Source organism: Annulohypoxylon truncatum (genome assembly GCF_022578515.1).
Source record: "Annulohypoxylon truncatum strain CBS 140777 unplaced genomic scaffold F4807scaffold_35, whole genome shotgun sequence".
Taxonomy (NCBI): Eukaryota; Fungi; Ascomycota; class Sordariomycetes; order Xylariales; family Hypoxylaceae; genus Annulohypoxylon; species Annulohypoxylon truncatum.
In genome coordinates, this window is record NW_025953821.1 from 246985 (window position 1) to 267966 (window position 20982).

The 20982-nt window shown below is 45.6% G+C and overlaps 5 protein-coding genes across 5 annotated transcripts; 2 read left to right on the top strand and 3 right to left on the bottom strand.

Annotated features, from left to right (window-relative positions):
* The first annotated feature begins 7531 nt into the window (after positions 1-7531).
* On the top strand, positions 7532-8867 carry F4807DRAFT_439692 (HIT-like protein). The gene is made up of 3 exons (XM_047999225.1): positions 7532-8076; positions 8131-8251; positions 8312-8867. The coding sequence occupies exons 1-3, from the start codon at positions 7963-7965 to the stop codon at positions 8653-8655; spliced, it is 579 nt and encodes a 192-aa protein (XP_047850837.1). The 5' UTR covers positions 7532-7962; the 3' UTR covers positions 8656-8867.
* Positions 8868-9287: 420 nt separating this feature from the next.
* Positions 9288-11479, bottom strand: F4807DRAFT_236388 (cytochrome P450). The gene is made up of 3 exons (XM_047994219.1): positions 11030-11479; positions 10552-10969; positions 9288-10489 (listed from the first exon to the last, which is right to left on the bottom strand). The coding sequence occupies exons 1-3, from the start codon at positions 11300-11302 to the stop codon at positions 9573-9575; spliced, it is 1608 nt and encodes a 535-aa protein (XP_047850838.1). The 5' UTR covers positions 11303-11479; the 3' UTR covers positions 9288-9572.
* A 259-nt stretch (positions 11480-11738) lies between these two features.
* F4807DRAFT_439697 (uncharacterized protein) lies at positions 11739-14277 on the top strand. Its single transcript, XM_047999226.1, has 7 exons — positions 11739-11834; positions 11901-12557; positions 12645-12749; positions 12838-12996; positions 13060-13268; positions 13321-13400; positions 13485-14277. Exons 2-7 carry the CDS (start codon positions 12378-12380, stop codon positions 13916-13918), a joined length of 1167 nt encoding a protein of 388 aa, XP_047850839.1. The 5' UTR covers positions 11739-11834; positions 11901-12377; the 3' UTR covers positions 13919-14277.
* A 40-nt stretch (positions 14278-14317) lies between these two features.
* Positions 14318-15882, bottom strand: F4807DRAFT_439701 (cytochrome P450). The gene has a single exon (XM_047999227.1). It carries the CDS (start codon positions 15367-15369, stop codon positions 14434-14436), a length of 936 nt encoding a protein of 311 aa, XP_047850840.1. The 5' UTR covers positions 15370-15882; the 3' UTR covers positions 14318-14433.
* A 1602-nt stretch (positions 15883-17484) lies between these two features.
* Positions 17485-18796, bottom strand: F4807DRAFT_439708 (glutathione S-transferase). Its single transcript, XM_047999228.1, has 5 exons — positions 18572-18796; positions 18492-18514; positions 18308-18419; positions 18058-18241; positions 17485-17997 (listed from the first exon to the last, which is right to left on the bottom strand). Exons 1-5 carry the CDS (start codon positions 18756-18758, stop codon positions 17589-17591), a joined length of 915 nt encoding a protein of 304 aa, XP_047850841.1. The 5' UTR covers positions 18759-18796; the 3' UTR covers positions 17485-17588.
* Positions 18797-20982: the final 2186 nt, after the last annotated feature.

The window sequence follows — 20982 nt, forward strand, 5'->3', positions numbered from 1 at the left end:
TCTAAACCCAACCTAGCCTTGGATTTCTCAAAAAGGAAACAGGAAGAATTGACGGCCATGCGAACGAACAAATCACATTCTCAGAACCTCCACGAGACGGATGGGAAAACTTGATAACCCGGCATCGCATCCCCCCTGAGGGTTGCTACACTAGACGCGCATTCTTCGCGCAGATGAGGACAACACGAACCGCATTACGACAACACCCAGCTGCACCTGCATGGATGATATGTCCTATGGTGTTCCATATACAGCGACAGCTGCATGGCGGTATACGGAGGTGTTTTGCAAAGGGGCCTTACCTAGATGCCTAGCCTATACCTAGCTCACACTTAGTCCTAGATGGCTACTACTTTTATCCTCCCCCTTTGCTCGTTTTCCAATGGAAGAGTGGGTTCGATTACTTATTGTTATTATTATTATTTTGTCTTTTGTATATATTACATACATTTCGCCACCCCCAGGTCGCAGCGCGTCGACCCATTCAAACGTTCGATTGACAGGGACCTAAAACCACAACAGGCACGAGTTAGGAATCTTGCAGAAGCAGCGCGGCGACACCAAAGCCTCTACCGGAAACTTCGCCCGGCTATCTCGCATATCCGCCACCCAGCCAGATCTTGGAGTGCCTTTTGGAGCCCATTTGGAGCCGAAGATGGGAAGTGAAGCGCGGCTTTTTCGGGTCCGGTTGTCCCTCAACCCCTCCTGGCCTTCCCCTCTTCTCTCTCCATGATCGCGATCGATCGATTTTTCTGTTTTTTCTCATGCAATTCTCCAAATTCGCATGTTTGGCATGCGGGATTATAGGTTACGGACGGAGCTGAAACGCTGGGACACGCGGCATGATCTGGGTTTGATTGACTTTGTGCTCGTGCCTAGCAGAAAGTTGCAGCGCTTCAATTGCTTGGCCTACCGGTGAAGCCGATTGAGTCGATGCGAGGCGCAGCTATGAGCACAAGTATCGCATATTATATCTTGACCAATCAATCATTCAATCAGAGGTAGTTGGCAAGGATGGTTAGGAAATTTTTTTCTCATGTGCCCACTATTAGAAAGTTCACCGCCTTCTGTTGGGTAATTGGGCGACGATGGGCGGATGGGTTGGGTTGGATTTATTTACCAAACATTCAACACCATACATCATCACGAGCGCTCTTGTCATGGCTTTTTCTTAGCTCAGGTAAAAGGCACAGAACAGAATCATAACCTGAACCTAAAGAACTCTCTTCCCCTTAACCCCTTGTCCATACACACGTCATATGCGTCTCGACCTAGACACATTTAACCAATCCGATCTCGTCAATCCCTTTCAGTATGGGTTCTCATCCCGTCGATAAACCAATCACCGCTCCGCAACCCGGCTCTAGCCCCGGCAAATACTACCGACCCCAGTCCGTTCCATCTGCCTGTGACGTTGATGTGCTTTCGGACCCGCCAATCAAGCCGGGGCAGCAGCGAAGCGACGAACGCTTGCAATCACATACATGTGGCACGCAGCTCTTTCCTGCCGGTCGGTCATTTTGGCAATACGCACAGCAGCAGCAGCCAGTCTTTTGCATCCGAACCGCACTTTGAGAGTCGGGCAACCACGGGAGTACTTGCCTTGCTTAGCCTCATGCTATCGGCTTGAACGCCGTTGTATTCTACTGTCTCTATTATCATTATTCTCATTACTCATATTTCACTTCACCGCATTTTACATCTTCTCTTCGTTTTGCAGTGTCGGCCGTGCCTCCTGGGAGTGCTGATGAATCCCGTTCAATTTTACTCCGGGAGCGCTATCGGCGGTTCACTTGCGTGATCTCCCTAGTAGTTTTGGATAAATGAAATTTGTGTGGAAAGTTGGATACCCCCCATTCGTCTTGGCGCACGGTGGTACTCGAGAGGGAACCGGTCGGGTTGCATTTTGTTTAAACGGCGTCCAATTGGCATGTGGAGTACCATTAGACCTCGGGCATATGAATCAGGATGGAGGCATCTACAGCAGTATTGGTAACCACGCTTCAATGGATGCATGAAAAGAATATACACTCTTATTTGGAAGGGGGAATACACGCCGGGAATATACGCATTTTAGACGACGGAGATATTGGACAAGCCAAGATAGTATTATGATGAGATCTACGTATTACACGATAGTCAGGAAACATAATATGGTTTATCATTTCTCTACTCTGGTATTGAAAAATCTGCCCTGCTTGTCATTTGACCTAAAAAATCCAGTGGATTACAGCATCATGTAAGGGCTTTTTACCTCCTCAAAGTTGTCATACTAGGTACCCAGCGCATTACGGGAGAACATTCCATTGCCTCGGGATACCGACGCGCTAAATTAGAATGGCAAGTATCTCTGGCCATGGCTCATTTCCCGACTCAAAAAATCTCATAGTATATTACGCATACCAATCTCCAACTCATCCGGTGCCGATTATGCGATGCCGCGTACACAATACACGTGGGTATCTTGTATGTCAAACCGCCGGCGGGTTAGCAAGCGGACACTAGATATCCCAACGTAGTATGGGAATGGGGCAAAGAGGCCGCCAGAAAGGTAGTGTGGGACGATGTCAGGGACGGCGCGCGACGGTTTGCTTGATGATCGACTCTTAGCTTCCAGCACGGGCTGCCCAAGGTTCCGGGTTCTTGTGTCCTTGGGTACAGATGGAGGAGGCCATTGCGCATCTGGTTAGGAGCCCCATCGAGAAATTCTTTGATGTTAGTTTCCACGACAATGTGAAAATGGGATCATCTATCCCCGTACCTCCTTTACATATGGGATCTGCTTCTGATAATCTGGTAGACTACGGGTCAGCATGTTTCAGTTTACCTACTCCAAATATATGCCAAGGCTGTTTCATGTAATCACGCGGTCGTGGGTTGGGTAACTTCAGTAGCTGACATCATGATAGACATCGTGAGGCACAGAGGCGACTACCCATCCCACCAAACGACTAGACACACATTCCCATACTCCTTCTTTCCGCGCTATCGGATAAAGTAAGCTTATTAGTGTTAACTCCGCCATGGCAGCATTACTATGCATTCGTACTAAGTACGCTAAGCACCACTGCCTTACTCACATTAGCCATATCTTGTTCTGCTAGCGACGAACACGAGTCAGCCCTTAGAATGCATACGAGAAGATCACCACTCATATGCTGAATTATATGAGCCTGACAAATATACAAGACCCCTAGCTCTTATCCCCATCCACCCCCCACATAATACACTACAAAGACTCAATATAGTAATCGTTCCAAAAGCAAGCGCGCCAAGCCTTCAAGCCAACTGCTACGTAGCACCCTAAGCAGATCCTCAAATCCTGCTCCCGTCGCTCACAATCCGGCAAGCCGCCCGGCCGCGCGCTGCAACCCTTTCAACGTTACCTGCTTTGCCAATACGCACATGCGCGCGCGCGCGCGCAGGGAACCCGGCTGTTATTTCAGTCAGAGTTGGCAGCCGCTCATTGGCCTCGAAAATCCCGACTTTCCTCGTCTAGTTTTCTGCCGAGATGCGACGATCAGGGTCCTGAATTTCCAAAACATACATCATCATGCAGCCTGCACGTCGATGTCACCGTGCAGGTAGGGACCGGTCGGGCAGAGCGAATAAAAGGGAGAATTGGGCGCCATACCCTAGGTCGCTGGCCGGCGGCTAGCGTGATGGTTTCCCAGGTATATACGGATGCGCATATGTTCGTATGATATGGGATGTATGAAGGGATTGAAGGGGTCCACGATGGTATGCCTGGGTTTAGGAGGGTTGTTCGCGATATCGACATATCGACATATCGACGCTTATCCTACCAACCACATTTCGCTCATAAAATAACTCGGCTTAGGCGTTAACGAAAGATGGGGTGCTAGTTACGACCCTCGCTAGCTGATAAGCTACCTACTCATGCAGCTGGATACTGTTTAGCATGCGATGATTCGCGGGGTCTTATCCGGCTAGTCAGCACTGAGGGGATTCGGAATTCCAGACCGCGGGGAAGCTCTGAACTGCTGGCCGTATGCCGCAGTAGCAGTGGCTGCGAAAACATCCCCACATGAGCTCAAAGTCACCTACCCAAGGACATATGTGGGTGGTCATTTGTCCTACATACGCAGATGCAGTGAGCCAGCGAGTCATTGTTGGGCGGTGTTTGGTCTTTTGGGAGCTTAGGCCGCCGGCGTCAGGAACGCGCCCCTTTAGAGTCGACGCTGGCTATCTCGCTAGTGCGGAGCGAATAAGCTTAAGCCAGCAAAGCCCGGTCGGTTTACGTGCGTTGGTATGAGAAAATTGATTGTCATTTCTGAGAAGAGCTTCCTTAGAGAGAGCTGAGCCGGTAGTTGACGATCCAATCACGAGCGAGAAGAAGCCCACTATCCGAGCGAAACTATAGGTTTCAGTAAAATGAGAGATGTCCACTCTACTTTGGAAGGTACTTTCGAAGGATGGAACGCTCAGGGTCCAATGCAAGATTGAGAGTTATTCTGCTAAACGATGGCAGCGTAGCTCGGAATGTATTGTGGCGCATTGCCGGAATCGCAACATGCCTTATGATCTATACTTGCCCGCGTACGTTCCGGCTCAAAGGACTAAATCATGTTACATTGCACATCCTTCTAGGTCTAAGTATCTGGTAAAAACCAGAGCCAATAGAGTCACGAAACCAGATAAATAGTTGGATGGTTGAACATTTTGACTTCGAGGTGAGCGCCACGCCGAGCTGCTCGGTGAAGTGGCATGCATGTCTTACCGATGAAGAGATTTCGACGACATGAAAAATAACTCTCAGGTACCTATACATAACCCACTGCTTCAAGCCGGGTATCTACCTAGGTTATGGCTTCAAATGCAACATGTTAGCTGTTGCAGTGATACCGTGGAAATGGCCTACCTACCCACCGAAGAAGGCATCGATTTATGGAGCCACCAAGTTGCATATACCGAAAAACCTACATAGCATGCGTACAGTGTCTTGGGTACCCCGGGTAAGTTAGCTCGAGTCGTTGGTAATGTTTAAACGTTAACTGGGGCGCTTTGATGCGTGTAAAAATTTACCCGGTGCAGAAAATATGTGCTCGGGGGTTGACTAATAGAATATATTCAAATTCATGTTAATCAAGTCTTGTTCGTGACTCATTTGCTGTTAAAATAACCTTGTAATGAAACCATTCTATTAGAATAGGGGTATCATCTTATGACAAACCACTTTGAAATAACCATGCCTACCAGGTAATTACCTAGGTAAGTCAGCAGCTAAACACATTTGCCATTAGTTGATAAGTAACCATTATCTACTAGGTACCTAGGTAAAATATTTTAGAAAGTGCTTAGAACTTCAACGCAGATCTTTATAATACGTGCCCCTTATTATCTAGGTACCAAGCTATATCTATCAAGTTGACGGAAATACGTTCCCCTTTATCTAACGGCTTAACCTATTCTAAAATGCCATATCGTAACAATTAAATGTTTTCCTAGGAACCATATCAATCAAGACATCGTGTTCTGCACGAGCACAAAACTTGCATTTATACCTATTTGCTGGCGTAAGTGCTAAAGTAAATGCAAACGTAATCTTGCAGTACCTGGATATCGATCTCTCAAATATGTTCTCAAGCCTACCATTTAATCTTGCTATGGAATTTTCCAATGATTCTGTGCAAGAGTAGAACTAGAGGCGCTTATATGCCGAGAAGACTAGGTAAGTGGATGTTTCCATTCCTCTTGATCTAGTTCCTTGGGTACGGGGTAATTCAAATGCAAACAGCACAATTCATCTTTAGTGCCATCCGGGAACTTGACTTTCTTCTCTCCTGGTGATTTGGCCTGCGGTCTTGTCTGATGTCTGGTATACTCGCCCCCTTTTCCCTTACTTTGTTGAGTTTACCTATGCAACGAGGGTTGACTTAACCAGTCTTAAGTAGGTAGGTACGTTTGATAAGTAGGTAGCTAATTACATACTCATTGCTTGAAAACCTCCAAAGGGTATATGGATATCTTTAAACGTCTACCTTCTTGAAAATGGTAATTATGCACGAGTGGAAGTTGAATTTGACGTTTTACCTGGAATAGTGGTTGGTGCTCTGCGACGAAATTGGACATTACAATACAACCCTTTTTCTTCGGTACCGCATAGATTTGATTCATTCAATCCAAAATAAAACTTTTCAATATTATTTATTGGTTGTAAATACTTTCACCAGACTTTCCACCAGCCGTATATATTTTACATTCTATTATAGGGTCGCGATTATCTGTCTCGTAGCCGAAATAAGCCCTGTAGTTCGACCTCTACCTGTGATTGCCATTGCCTGCTATGCTCTCTATAAGGATCGCCGATGAAATCGATCTTCACCTACGAGTTCTGTGGTGTCTGTTGACCATTCTGTAATCATTGATTCGTGGTTTCGAAAGGGGGTTGACGAGTTGATGCGAATTCCGATTGTGCCCATGATGACGATGATGATGAGATGATCGTGAACCTCTATTCGCATTTCGGGCCCCGTGGTATGAGCTGGCTGGCTCAGATGAACTGAAACATTGCCCCATGATTTACCGATTGATCAATACCGAAATGGGTTTATTATTGTTGTCAAATACTTGTGGTCTCTATTGTCGAGGAGAATGGGATGATCATATGGTACAGATCAAGAAATAAAAATTATTCGAACAGAAGCATTGATGGTATCTTTTTATAAATTCCAATTTCAATTATTCTCATGCTAGAAAAGTAGCACTCAATACGAGTGTATTGTCAATGATAGGTACCTAGGTGATTCATTACCCAGGCAAGTAAGAACGCGTCACGAGAGCTTCTTGGATATGTGTGACAGCTAGGTTGAGAAACTCGTCATCTGACTTTCTTTTCTCACTATTTTAGAGATTGGATTGCTTGTAGTCACATTTATTATCTCTCCCACTAGTCAAATATCCATCCACAACTTTGATTGATTGTATTTGTGAAGGGAACTTGATCCTTGCAAGCTTACCCACCCACATGAGGCTATCGTGAGTAGGAGCTGAGTAATTGCGAGTCCTCAGCCCCTCAACTTCATGCCAGATGATTCTCTTATGGAGTCCGATATCATAAGTTTGGATATATTGGCGGTAGTATTTCTCTATCCTTGAAACTGGGCACTCTTAATACGTAGACGGGTACGTTGGTCATATACTCTCCGAGGTTGGCATTATGACCTATTGACGTTTTGTGAATCTAGTATCTCTTTCTTTTAATGGTAAAATTTTCAAAGAGCTTGTTATAATTTCTAGTGATCTGGTACCTCGAAATCTGGGGTATCATTAGGAAAACTCACAAGCCCTAATTATATAAGTAAATGTTTTGGTTCATAGGTAGCTACCAACAAATTACCACCAGAGTCTTATCGGTGGATGAATGTGAAGGTTTATAGTGGAGAGGGCAATTAGGCAGATTCACAGCCCTGGAGGGCAGTGCTGAATTATGTTTGGATGTCTATTTCGTGCATCATCTGCCCCTTTAGATTCCTTGCTAGTCGTCTATTGGCCATTACTGCTCCACCTTCCCCAGATGTGTATTTTCGTCACCAGGCTGCAACCCAAAATCTTCAAATATTGGTAAAGTGGACTACTAGTAATTTGTAGTTTCCTTCTTGTCTTCGATTGAGGCAGCTCCTTACTTTTATATCGTGTCCCAGACACTTGGTTATACGAAAAGGGCTGTTAGGCTGACTGTATCGATGATGTGGGGTTCTTTGTGATTGTTCGGCGGACTCGTTATCATAATCGGGAGCGGTAATTCTGTGCTGTCAATCACCTACTTAACTTCTGCCCTGCCAACGCAAACGCTAGCATATCCATGAGAATAAATTTGAGCACCTTAATTAGATTTTCGTTTTCCTTCGGAATAGGAGTAAGCATCGCGACGTCTCGTTTGATAGAGGAGTAAGCTTACTTCTAAGCCCCTCACCTTATATTCGTCTGGAAGTCTTCGTCATGTGGAACATTTGGTCCTTCTTCCACTATCTAGCAAATCTAGAATGGAGAGAAGTACGGAAAGACTGCGTATTTTGCGACAGAAGCAAGTTCGAGTCGAATATAGTGCATGAGGTACTGCTCAACCCGACGAGGAACTTCTCTACAGCATACTGACGAGCTTTGCAGGATGACAATCTTATCGCGATAAATAACATTAGAAATGCGGGAATGTACCACTGGATCATAATGCCCAAATCTCACGACTGGCGCGATATCGAGGGGTTGGAACCTCAGGATGCACATTTAGGTCGGTAGTTCCCTTGCGCGGGAAGGTGGAAATAGAGCTGACATAGCATTCGATGCATAGTCCAGTCTATGATCAAAGTAAAGAAGCATCTGTTAGAGAAGCACTGTCCAATGGTATCGCCCACCGACGTACATACCGGGTTCCATCGCGGACGCCGAGTCCTACTGGGAGATATTTACTGGCCGGACATTATTTCGATTCACCATTTACATATGCATGTTATCGTTGAGCCTCAATTTTGGCTCAAATTCTTCAAATATCCACCTTGGTTGTCACTTATGTGGAAGTCTGAGGAGCAAGTAGAACGAGAACTGAACGGCAAACAGGAAAATGATGAGCCTTGGTTGTTTTATTTCGTTCGGATCGTGATAAAGCGTATTTACAAGGGAAATAAGAGTGACTAATCGCGGTTAATAAGACATCTACCTAAGAGGTAGTACCATCGCTTATTTGAGTAGGTAGCCTGGGATATTAGATCATGTAGATAGGAGGTAGCATTTAATAATCTGGATTAAGACTCTACAAGCCTTCTTAACAATTATAGAAACAACTTTACCTCCTCAAAATTAAGGGGGCAGAGCCTCCTATATAACACCTTTTCCACTATTATCCCCGGACAGCTCGACAGGAAAGGGGTCGCTTAGATATGACTACTAAGGTATATTGAAGCTTCTATCACTCACACATGTGGATATACCATGATATGGAAACCGTCGATGCGCAGTATTGAGGCTCCCAAAGAATTCTTGTGAAAGTAGGTGAACTTCACGTAACTCCTATTTTCTACCTATCTCCTTGCCCTAACTCCGACAACCTCATCGGCAACCCTAATCCCAACCCCCTTAGCTCATAAACTCCCCGACACTGTGGATATGGCCTAGAAGAAAAGCTCTGTCACGTTATTCTGGGTATACGTGGGTTATCCCTCTAGTTGGCATAAGACTACAATCTCCACAAAACCGGTAACTGTACATCGGCGATAGCGCAAGCCCTTTGAGCCTGTGAGCCTTGAGGCTCTCACAGTGATCTTCGAAGGCGTCTAACCAACTAGAAGTAAGCTTTGTGGGAGCCAGCGGAGCTCAGGGGCTGCTGGAAGTACAGTTGCCAATAATGGTGGAGCTGTGGTCTTATGCCAACTAAAGGGATAGTAATGTATGCACCAAGTTTGACTTGCTCGCGCCTCCTTTATTTCAAATCCCGAAGCTTTTCATGAATTCTTTAACTCTCAAACACACCCCCTCGATTAAACAAAATTTCAGCTCCTTCTAGAATTGTATAAGCGATGCTCCCTAACTTTCCTCTAAAAGCAGTCTTCTGGTTCCTAGCTGTCGGACATTGAAAAATCAATGCCGACAGCGTCCTTCCTACGCCGGACCAGTATCTTCTTATCCGGATGAATAAACAAGAATTCGTGAATGGCATTACACTGAAGCGGCTTGTTGTTGACGAACGCGAAATCGTATTCATCTAGCAGCTTGACCAACATAACCTTAGCAGCCATGTCAGCCACTTGACGACCCGGACACGCCCATCGTCCCGCGCCCCAGGCCAAGATATCGGTGTCAACACTTCGAAACGGTCGCGCGAGGTGTTCTTCGAGTTTATCTTCGGCACAGAACCGGAGGCCCTTGTAAGTATTCGGATCATCAAAGATCGCTGGGTCCTTAGCACGTCCGGGGCCAGACATAGCTATGGGCTGTCCTTTCTTCAGCGAAATACCGCCAACGACGCAGTCACGCTGTACAATGCGGCTGTATACGATGAGCGTGCCAGGGGCTAGTCGCGCCGTCTCCTTCATGGCGGATTCAAGGCGCTCTAAGCTAGCTAGGGCAGCCATGTCCCATTTCCCGTCCAGGGTTGCGTGTTTGGTGCGGATTTCTTCGCGGACTGCATCCAATACGTCTGGGTGTCCTGCAAGGTCCGAGAGCGCGCGGCATACAAAATTTGCGATACTATACGTTGAGCCCGCGGCAACGGAGCCACATAACGCGCTCAGCACATTAGGATCTCGTTCGAGCTCTGTGCGCCCGTCTTTGACCATCCAAGAGATCAAATTTGGGTCGACTGCGGTCGTGCTCTTTCCGAGGCCTGCTTCTTTTTGACGCAGAACTTCAGGTACGACGTAGGTGTCTAGCTCACGCCACGCCCGATCTAATTCCCACTTGGCGGGGAGAAGCCATACCAGAAGTGGCTGTAAGAAGGGAGGAAGACAGCGCATCGCGAAAGCCACCACGAAAACTACCGTACGATTAGTAAACTATTGGGCGCACCAAGTAGTAAGCGTGTTCTAGGAGACTTACCGTTCCTCGTGAGCCCGTACGTTAATTCCACCAGCCTCGGATCTTGCGCCATCCGCGGCCCGAATAACGCAAGTGCAACCACCTCGCTGAAGCAGCGTACGGCCGAAGGAAGAAGGTACATCTCAGTCCACTCATGGCTCTGGGGGAAATCGTGCTTCATGGCATCGGAGAGACGTGCCGTTGCCGGTGCGAACAGTTCCGGGAGGGCCGGGCTAATCCGTCCAAGCAGCATACGGACATGGTAACTCGTCTTCTCCACCACGTCGATGCCGGTGAGGTGTCCGAGTAGCGTGAATGAGTGCGCCTTTCTGCTGTCCAGGACATCCGTGCCGAGCCGGTTGAGCTCGGGTATCAGCCGCGCTGGAAGTATGACAAGCTCCTGGCCTCCGTGGGCGAGTTTATACGGGTTTCCTTGAGCCTTTAAAATTCGTGTTAGCAACAGTGTAGCTAGGCGCAAGTGGACGTCATGGAGCATTACATTCTTGTCTGCAGCCTCGAGGATTTCTCTAGCCCATAAAGTCCAACGCACCCGTGAGAAGAACCGAGGTTCGAATGAGAACAGTCTGTTGGCGACAGGTAAATCGTCTTCGCTCCGGGCAAATCGGAAGATATAGAATGTGGTCAGGATGACGGCCGCAGCCAACAGAAGTCTGATCAGATAGTGAGTGTCGAAGGCCCCATTGCTTGACGTAAGGGGTAGTATGATTTTGGTCTCGAAGATGCCGAGATGCGAGTCAGAATGAGTTGCCATGTTACACGAATTGCTGATCTTTCTATTGATCTAAATCTCCCTTACAATATCGCTTTTATTAATCAATACTCTTGCTTCTACCACTCGCATCTTTAAGAACCTTCTCATCACAAATCCTTGTCACACGCAAATGTCTCACGGTTGGTTCTTACTGTTCTGCTACACGTCCACTAATCTCGTTGTGATGTCGTCCTCGTGGATGTGACTAGCTCCTGAGTTCTATTCCTGAAGTTTGGGGGCCGTGATGACTTGAGGATAGGTACTCGCAGGTACTTCGCAATGTCGATCGCCGAGTCACTTTTGAAGTACTACACCACTTCAACGTCGGTGCCAGCTACAATGCAGGAAGGTTGCATTACATTGCGAGCATCCTTCGTAATAGAAACTTCATAGTGCATTTCTTATCTCGCCGACATTGTTTACCACAGCGATCCTTGCTTCCGTGGCTACCTACCTATTTTTGCATTTTACAATTCATCGGCCGCCTTTTGAAGCACGGAATATTTACCGAATAGTAAGAAAAAGTAAAAAGGTGCGAGTGTAACTCGAAGCTGACCTGAACAATATTTCCTAACGTCTTATTGGCCCTGACTTCTAGTGATGGAGTTCTATTACCTGCAGGGAACAGTTTCATGCCGCCTTCTTGCGCCCCGAATCAGTGGAAGGTAATATACCTCTCTGCCTGACTTATCCCCAGAGCCGGATCCTGCAGAGCGGGCACCAACCACGAAACCAAGTGGCGTTCAAGCAGATTTTACTGTGTTACACCAACTGCCACCCCAGGAATAACGTGGTAGGTTTTGTAAAAACAAGCATTTTCCGAGCCGCAATCGTGCTTTATTCCTTAGGGATGATGCTCGTTGCGACGGGACACGACAGACCGTGTGCCACCAACTATAATTGTTGTACGGATGACTAAACAGCGGCCGAGATTCGCTCCGGTTTATTATCATCGACAATTCATGATTGGAAGTTATTGGAAAAGAAGCCTGATAACTGCCCCTACAGTCATCCGTGCAAGTGTTCGTGGTAACACACATCTGCACTCGTGAGACTTCGTCACTCGTCGCCAAAAATGCCGCTCTCCAACATCGAGGGAGATGGACCGGTGCGCTCAGCGATCACCACGGGCTTGGTGGTCGTGTCTGTCATATTCCCCGTTCTGTCGGCGATAGCCATAGGTCTCCGATTCCTAGCTCGAAGGAGATCCCGTCAGACCATTCGCGCTGATGATGCGTGGGTTATTGTTGCTTGGGTACGCTTGAAGCCATCCAGTTATTGTTGACACCTGGATTATGAATAAATTTGCGATTATGTAGCTGACGATAGAATGCCATGGTAGATATTCACGTTCGCGCTCAGCGTCTTAGTATGGGTGTTCACCGACAGGTCGGGAATAAACTACTATAACATAGACCCCCTGCAGGGCACGATTTACTCTCTCGAGGTTCGTCTGAGATACCTTGTGGGCGACAATGAGAAGGAACAACTCTAGTCCAAGATGTGAACATCGAACTAACTTGGTGTCGTCGTAGCTCATATTCATCTCGTCATGCTTAATCCAGTTCCCCCTATCCACGGTCAAAATATCCATCCTCCTATTTTACCGGCGTATCTTCGTTTCGCGGAAGTTCCACATAGCCGTCTGGATCGCAATCGCCGTAGTGACCATATGGGGACTCTTATTCTTCTTCGTAAGTCCGTCCTGACTCTATGCTTCGCAAATGCGAAATTGGACACTTACATATTTTCGGTAGCTGGTCTTAACACAGGTGGATCCCATCTCCGACTCCTGGAAAGGAGGCAGACTACGATATGACTCAACAGCGCTGGGCCTTGCGCAGGTTGGCACTAGCATTGCGCTCGACTTTGTCGTCTTGTGCTTCCCGCTCCCCGTTATCTCGAACCTCCACATGGCTTCGAAGAGAAAGATTGCCGTGGCTCTGATTTTCTGGCTTGGCGCCTTGTAAGCTTATACACCAAGTGATGAGTTATACGACTGACAATATCCCGCGAAGCTGCTGTGTCGCCGCGGTCGTGCGATTAGTGTTTCTCGACCAATCCGTCCGCGCCGTCATCAAGTCCGAGAACAACGTTTGTAAGTTTCGCCGCGCCACACGCTCAAACAGGAAGTAGTACCGTGTTAGGTACGCAACATACTCACAAAGCCCAACTCACGCAGATCTCCAATCCAAACAATACATCTTCCTAATCCTCGAGCCCAACTGCTCCATAATTGCCGCCTGCCTCCCTTGCTACGGGCCCCTCTTCGCCGGCGGCCGCGCTCCGGAATCGATAGTCCGCAGCGTGCGCTCGATCTTCAGCCTGCGTAGTCTCGGGTCCAAGGGCTCGGCCCACGGGTCGCGCGACGGGAACGGCAGCCGCAGTAAAGATAGCAATCGTAGCAACGGCAGCCACGGTAACGGTGCTGGGGGGGTCGGGGAAAGGGGTGAGCCGACCGAGTCCCAGATCGAGTTGAGCATTCAGCAGTGGCCGGGCAAGGGGCAGCAGGATGTGCATTGCGTGGGCGGCAAGATGAGCGATGATGTGGAGGCGCTGTCGTTGGAGGGGCAGGGGATCAATGTTACGAATGGGGTTACTGTGGAGAGGGAATAGGGGAATGTTGGTGGACTTCTGCGAGGGCTTTTTTATCGGAGATCTAATGGTCATTTCTACCGCTTGGAATCCACTGAACAATTTGAGGAAGTGGTGGTGTTGGGGGAGAGCTAAGGAGAGCTGAAGAGGGAAGACGATTCTATATTATTATCCTTTGTTGCGAAGATACACCACCCAGTAGTTGACAGTTGAATCGCAGTTTGATCATTCAGTCGTAACATTCTATTAACATGCAGGTGCACACCTAGGTACCTAGGTAGATATTCAAAGAGAATGCCCGTAAAGCACACAAGATCTCTTTGACTGAGCGATAGCAACCTGGTGGAGTAGGCCTATTAGACCTGTAAGCGTTGAGGCTCTTAGGCATTGTACAGCGAACTTTAAAGGGGCAATGTGAAATTTATCCAATCATAATCAAGAATTTCTTGGCGCTAGTGGACTTTAGAGGCCGTTGCTAAGCACCTACACTACCTACAGTTACCTACTGAACTGTAATCTTGTAATGGATCCTTCCCCTAAAAAGGACATCCCCCCTCCTTGCGGCGCCTGACCAGCACCTTTTGCCACGGCCACGGAAACAAAAATTCATACAACATCACATTTTTCGGCCTGCCCGTCCCCGGCAAAAACCTAAACTCATACTCCGTAATCAACCTCACGACCACCATCTTAATAACCACGCTAGCGAAAAACCGCCCCGGACACGCCGCCTTGCCGTACCCAAAATTCAGCACCGTGCGCGTCGGCGTCGAGAACTGGAATTCCTTGGCCGACGCTAGCTTGTTGTTGTTGTCTACGTTGCCGCTCTTATCGGCGGCGGCGGCATTGGACTGTTGTTCGAACTGCTCGCGCGCCCGGAAGCTGCGCAGCCCGTCGTAGACCTCCGGGTCCGGCGTGTGCGCGGCGTCGTTCTCGATCGCGTGGATGGGAAGCGCGGCGTAGGTTCCGGCGGGGACGTGCGTGCCGTCGTGGAACGTATGCGGCTTTTTGAAGAGGCGCTTCATGCCGAGGGTCGTTGGCGGCGAGAGCCGCTGCGATTCGCGGAGCACGCTGTCTAGGCGGTGCAGCTTGTCGTATGCGTTCACGTCCCAGCCATTCTCGGCAACGGTGTTTATTTCGCTTAGGAGCTCGTCGAGGAGAGTGGGGCCCGCGGCGATGATGTCGTAGAGTACGTTTACCATGCGAAGGAGCGTCGTGTGGACTGATGCTAGGGCGACGAGCACGAGGACGTGCGAGATCGTGTCTGGCTCGCGATCGCGGCCCTTTGCCATGCTAGCGAGCCAGCTAAGGAGGTTCAATTCGTCGGCGTTACTATCACGGGGTTCCCAGGCTCCCGCGTCGCTCTGCTTGATAAGCTCTTGGAGTCTGGATCGCAGGAGCTGTTTGGCCGTGTTTAGGTACTTCTGCCCGGCCCAGTAAGAAGGGAGAAGAGGGTATACTAGACCCGCCATCCACTGTGGCAGCGAGCGCAAGATTACGACTGTCCTAAAAACTGTGCACTGGGTCAATCGAGAGTGGAAATAATAAAAGTCCGGGTCCTACTCACGGTTCTCTGTATAATTGAAAGCAACATCTAGCCAAATCTTGCTACCACTAAATGCCGGCCCTACAATAGCATCGGCCGCAGCCCTAGCCGAGATATGACCTAAAGCATGATAAGGTTGAAATTCTACCCAGTCTTCGCTTTTAGGGAGACATTCCTCGACCGTTTCTGCTACTGCCTTTTCCATTCTCGGGATTAGCAGTGGCAGCCGTGGCGTCAGTCTGCGCTGAACGATAGTGTGGTGGAGTCTGTTCTCGAGAATCAGATCTATCCCGGTGTAATGACCCATGAGATCTTGTTCTAGGGCCGCTGATGGGTTGGCGACTGTCACAGGTAGGGCAGCGAGCTCCTCAAGGAGTGATAGGGGTAGAATGGTGATTTTTCCATCGCTTCGTATTAACTGGAAAGCCGAGTTCTTGAACTACGACGCACTTGATTTTAGCAATATGATTTAGGTTATTGCCTCTAGTATCGACAGCAACTCTAGTACTTGGTCAACTTACTTTCTTATACCCGTCGTGTATTAAGTCGGCTGCTTTTCTGAGGAAAAGGAAGTTCAGAATGAATGTGGGTACGAATGATACTCGGTTTCCAACTAGAGGGTGCTTGGGTGATGCTCGCACAACCTGTCTCGTCAAGAAAGCGTCAATGACGCTGTACAAGATGATGGTGAATGGTAAAACCCAGTATAGAGACTCCATCCCGTCTCGGATTACTGTCTTGGGAATATCGAAACCTTGCATTTTCATAGTTGGCATTGCGCTTCTTGCTGGTATCAGAGAGTTTGACCTCTCTCAACCACAGTCGTGAAGGGTTGAAGGCGGATGTAGTCATGGATAAGATTCGAACTCTAGAGGGGACCGTGTGTCTCTCCATTGGCCTCTGGCGCAATTTTGCTCACCACCCATCATGTCGAGTTCAAAGCGTAAGCAGCCCAGGGCGTCTATCCTCCCGGCATCAGTCTTCAACATGATGAGTGATTGGGGGACCCAGAATCAGAAGGATACACGGGATGGATACCGCTCAGAACTCTGATCGGCGCATCTATGTGAAATGGTTTCTTCCACTACCCCGGCTACGTTTCCCACAAGTAGGTAGGTACATTGAGCGACTTCGAAAAGAATGTCATCGATATGCCTATCAGCCGCAGTGCAACACAGTGGTTTTACGGAGCGCTGGGTTTTGCGGAGATCAACATGAAAAATCTCCTGTTTGGGATATCTTTGGCGATGGTGGAGGGTTGAGTTCCATGGTTATCGTGCTAGATATCTAGATTTGCTCCAGTATCGAATAGTTCAAATATGTCACTTTAGTAGCTGCAGAAGAACTTCAGGAAGGTGTCTAGGACTTCTATGATTATTGATGGATAGCTAACATCAAGCTTAATAAAAAACGGAGGCATACGCATGCATGTGGCTTTCAAGGTGAAAAAATATAGTATTGTAAATGGGGTAGTGATCGTCGATATCTAGCGCTTACGATGAACGTCGACGCGCCCATGACACGAGAAGGATTGTGATGCGTTTTACCGGTCCGTGGTATATTCGTAAGCCCAATATGCCTAGGTAGGCATATTCTTCGAACAGATTTGGAGAACAAGAAGATACAGTTGAGTAGGACTAGGTACGTGACAAGGAGAAAATAAGGGTTGAATAAGCGGACTTAAGCTTAAGCAGCCAAGACAAACTGCCGTTGTGGGGCTGTGGGGGCGGAGTGTCACCCCCGATATGGCACCAAACATAAGGCTTAGTGCTCCTGAGTGACGAATCCATGATCCTTCCCGCTTACCATAACGTAGAGTCGGAATAGAGCTTCTATTATCATTGAAAGTGATGCACAAGTAAGCAGACTCGGAACTCAAACTACCTAGGTACCTAGTAGGTTGACTGAGGTCTTCCTATCACACTCAATTTGGACATACCAAAACCCAAATGGGGATAGGGGTAATAGGGGGACTGGAAATTGGAAGGTACATTACACAGGGACAAAAGCAAATACACGATTTCACAGGGCACCGATAAGATACAGCAATGTTCATAATGTTAACCTATCTCTGGTTCATTACCTATGTAGATCATATCAACAGCTTCTTAGTTTAGAACTTGTCTCAAACACTATCATATCAGCTCACGCCTTCTCCGCTGCATCATCCTTTTCCTTAAGACTCTTCTGGTACTCATCAAAGCTCTTCGTGCCCTTAGGCATGCCATTCCAATCGAGACCTTGCTCGTCCATGAGGCGCGTACGCAGATCCATAGCTCTTTTCCACGACGGTCTGCTATTCATGCTCTCGTGCCAAGCCTTGACATTGGGGAACCCGTCCCATTTATTCTCTTCCGGAACGCTCAGGATCGTCTCCAGACGGTTGTTCCAGGGAACGAATGCCATATCCGCAAATGTCATGCGGTCGCCAACTAGCCATCGCGGCTCTGGTTTGGCAGCAAGTACGCCCTCGAGCACGCCGAGGACTCTCCTGACCTCATTTGCGTAGCGCTCAATCGCAGATGGAATCTTTTCTTTATGAAGATAAGTGAACCTGGGTTAGAGGTTAGATAATTTAGTTGCGAAAGTAGCTGTGCAGGTATTCGGTGTTTACCAAGTGCATTGTCCGTAATATGGGCCCTGGCCGCTGACCTGGAACATGAGCCACTGGTTACAGTGAGTTTGTTCTTTGAAGGTATCGTAGCTTAGACGGTGTTCGGTGTCATATTTCGTGATGAGATATTGGATGATAGCACCCGTTTCCCACACTGTGATGTCGGTGTTTGGATCCTCGATAGCTTAAGGGGTACGAATGTTATCAATACTCCACGATGTTATTTGATATTGATAAGGCGCGTACATACCCGGAACACGACCGTTTGGATTAATGTCTGTATATGGTTTCTTCTTGATGTTTTCAAAGCGGAGCGAAACGGTCTCATAGGGGATTCCTAGCTCCTCTAGGATGAAGATAACCTACACCAAAGGAAGTTAACATCAAGATTTTAGGGCCAAACTTGAAGGTATAGCATGTATGCGGTTAGCTACCTTCCAAGAGTTCGAACCAGGAGCTGGATATCATCGTTAGCCCTGTATTCCATTCGATAAGGTTAGAGGGGGCGACGTACGAGACACCCAAACACGAATCGGCTTCGCCATTGTAGATGCAAGTCTAACTTGTCTGTTTTGATAAGTTGAAAAGAGGCGTCTATGAGAGTTTTTTCCGCGACGATTAACGTAGAAGTGTGATAATGGCTTAAGAGTCGCGTGAAGATTCGCGAGGGGGCGGGGTAGGACTTTGGGACCTCCAATCATTGTCTTTTTCCCTTCTATAATATTAAGGCACTTCTAGGTACCAAGGGATGCTGTATTTTTATTTATAGGTACATAAGTTACTTGGATATCGCTTTGGGCTATTTATGCTGTTGGTTACACAGCGTTATGTGATTATTACAGTGGGGTCTGTGTACCCTACCTAACGGGCAAGCGGGGTTTGTTGCAACGGTTGTAAATATGTTTCAACGTTTGGATTTTTTTAAAGGCTTGAAATTAATTTTACGGTTTTTTTATATTTAACGGTTGTAAAAATGTAATAGTTATTTATTAAATAAGTGTAAAATTAATTTTAAGCTTTTAAAAAATTTTAAATGTTAAAATATAATTATAATTATTAAATTATAATATTATTAAAATTATTTATTTATTTAAAAAAAAAAGTAAATAAATATTTATTTAATTTAAAATTTAAATTTAAAAAATTTTAATAATAAATTAATTTATTATTTTTAATTTAAATATATTAATTAAAATATATTAATTTTATTTTATTTAAACGTAATTAAATTATTAATTTTAAATTTAATTAATTTAATTAATTTTTAATATATTAATTTAAAAATATTAATAAATATTTATTTATTTATTTAATATAATTAAATTATTATTAATAAATTAATTAATTTAATTAATTTAATTTATTAACGCGATAAAATTAATAAATTTATTTAATATTTAACGTAATTAAAATATTAATTTAAATAAAATTAATTAATTTAATTTAATATAACGGAATTAAATTTATTTATTATATATATAATATTATATATATAATATTTTATATATTATAAATAAAATATTTTATTTATTTATTTATAAATAAAAATAAAAGTTTTTTAAATTTTACGGTAAATAATAAATAAATAATAAAAAATAAATATTAATTTTTAAAATTTTATTATAATAATAATAATAATAATTTTAAAATTTATAATTATTACGTTAAAATTATTATAAACGTTATTATTAAAATTTATTAAAATAATTATAATAATTATAAAATTTTTATATAATATTATAACGATTATAAAATAATTATAACAAATATAAAATAATTTAAAAAATAATAAAATTAATAAAAAACGTTTAAAAAAAATTATAATAATTATAAAAATAAAAATAATTTTAATTATTTTAATAATTTTAAATTTTTATAAATATTATTATTATAATTTTATATTTTTCCATTTAATTTATATAAGTAAATACTTTTAAAAATAATAATAATTATTATAATTTAAATTATTTATAACTTAACGACGTTTAAACCTTTATTACAACCGTTGCAGCTACCCCCCCTTTCCCGGTACGGTACAAATGTTGACATTTAACCTACTAGGTAAGTACTTTAAGCTACCGAAATAACATAACGCTGCCCAATCCTCCGACCACAACGTCGGGTAACCGGGGAACAATAAAGTGAGCCTTCTTACTCGAGGGTATGGAACGATGGTATGACCAGGACTTATCTAGATCCATTGTGCGAAGCTTTTCCCGCATCATGGATGTGACATGTTGATCGTTACAGTGCAGGGAAAACCTTCGGTGGGTTGGGTGGTTGGCTTATGTAACTCAGCCCCTATTCGCCATACAGGTCGCGACCTACTAAGGCAATTCCAGATCAAGCTGGACAGGGGAGCATGACGGTATCACATGAAAAGGCAACTGCATTAAACTCAATACAACATCATAGCTCTCTACGTAGTAACTCAGCGGCGCGACACGTCACGATGACTGCCGATCCTCTCCACGGGTATTTCATATGTGATCCTCTTATCAGATCCTATAGCTACCCACCTACCAATCGTGTAGGTAGTCTGGCTCACAATCTGGGATTAAAATCTGAGCATGATCCAACACGTTGAGCCTCATCCCGCTGCGTCGTGCTTACTGTGTAATGGTTATAGGACCTCCCCATGTACCTAATGTCGGCATCAGGTAACTGAACATTGGTATACCTACCAGGGGTTCATCCGTGGGTATTTATGAAGTATAGTCTCCATCCGACTATTCAACCCCCTGCTTAAGTATTTCCTAGATAAAGATGAGTCAAGAGAACGGTCTGGTGTCTCGGATCCCTAGTCTATGCCGTCTTACAACCTTAGGATTCTGTCCATCATTCTCCGCAGAGCTTCAGGGCCTTCCTAAGTTGTAGAGATGCATAGGTAGTATCACCGAGATTGAGGCCAAAGGACGGACGTCC

What these genes read in the sequence shown, in the direction of transcription:
- F4807DRAFT_439692 (XM_047999225.1), top strand. Translation starts at nt 7,963, where the DNA reads ATGTGGAACATTTGGTCCTTCTTCCACTATCTAGCAAATCTAGAATGG. An exon ending in AGTCGAATATAGTGCATGAG is followed by an intron (nt 8,077 to 8,130) that starts GTACTGCTCAAC and finishes CGAGCTTTGCAG; the next exon opens with GATGACAATCTTATCGCGAT. An exon ending in ACCTCAGGATGCACATTTAG is followed by an intron (nt 8,252 to 8,311) that starts GTCGGTAGTTCC and finishes TTCGATGCATAG; the next exon opens with TCCAGTCTATGATCAAAGTA.
- F4807DRAFT_236388 (XM_047994219.1), bottom strand. Translation starts at nt 11,302, where the DNA reads ATGGCAACTCATTCTGACTCGCATCTCGGCATCTTCGAGACCAAAATC. An exon ending in TCGAGGCTGCAGACAAGAAT is followed by an intron (nt 10,970 to 11,029) that starts GTAATGCTCCAT and finishes CGAATTTTAAAG; the next exon opens with GCTCAAGGAAACCCGTATAA. An exon ending in GTACGGGCTCACGAGGAACG is followed by an intron (nt 10,490 to 10,551) that starts GTAAGTCTCCTA and finishes ATCGTACGGTAG; the next exon opens with TTTTCGTGGTGGCTTTCGCG.
- F4807DRAFT_439697 (XM_047999226.1), top strand. Translation starts at nt 12,378, where the DNA reads ATGCCGCTCTCCAACATCGAGGGAGATGGACCGGTGCGCTCAGCGATC. An exon ending in GGGGACTCTTATTCTTCTTC is followed by an intron (nt 12,997 to 13,059) that starts GTAAGTCCGTCC and finishes TATTTTCGGTAG; the next exon opens with CTGGTCTTAACACAGGTGGA. An exon ending in ATTTTCTGGCTTGGCGCCTT is followed by an intron (nt 13,269 to 13,320) that starts GTAAGCTTATAC and finishes TATCCCGCGAAG; the next exon opens with CTGCTGTGTCGCCGCGGTCG.
- F4807DRAFT_439701 (XM_047999227.1), bottom strand. Translation starts at nt 15,369, where the DNA reads ATGGCGGGTCTAGTATACCCTCTTCTCCCTTCTTACTGGGCCGGGCAG.
- F4807DRAFT_439708 (XM_047999228.1), bottom strand. Translation starts at nt 18,758, where the DNA reads ATGATTGGAGGTCCCAAAGTCCTACCCCGCCCCCTCGCGAATCTTCAC. An exon ending in CTGGTTCGAACTCTTGGAAG is followed by an intron (nt 18,420 to 18,491) that starts GTAGCTAACCGC and finishes CCTTTGGTGTAG; the next exon opens with GTTATCTTCATCCTAGAGGA. An exon ending in TATTACGGACAATGCACTTG is followed by an intron (nt 17,998 to 18,057) that starts GTAAACACCGAA and finishes CCTCTAACCCAG; the next exon opens with GTTCACTTATCTTCATAAAG.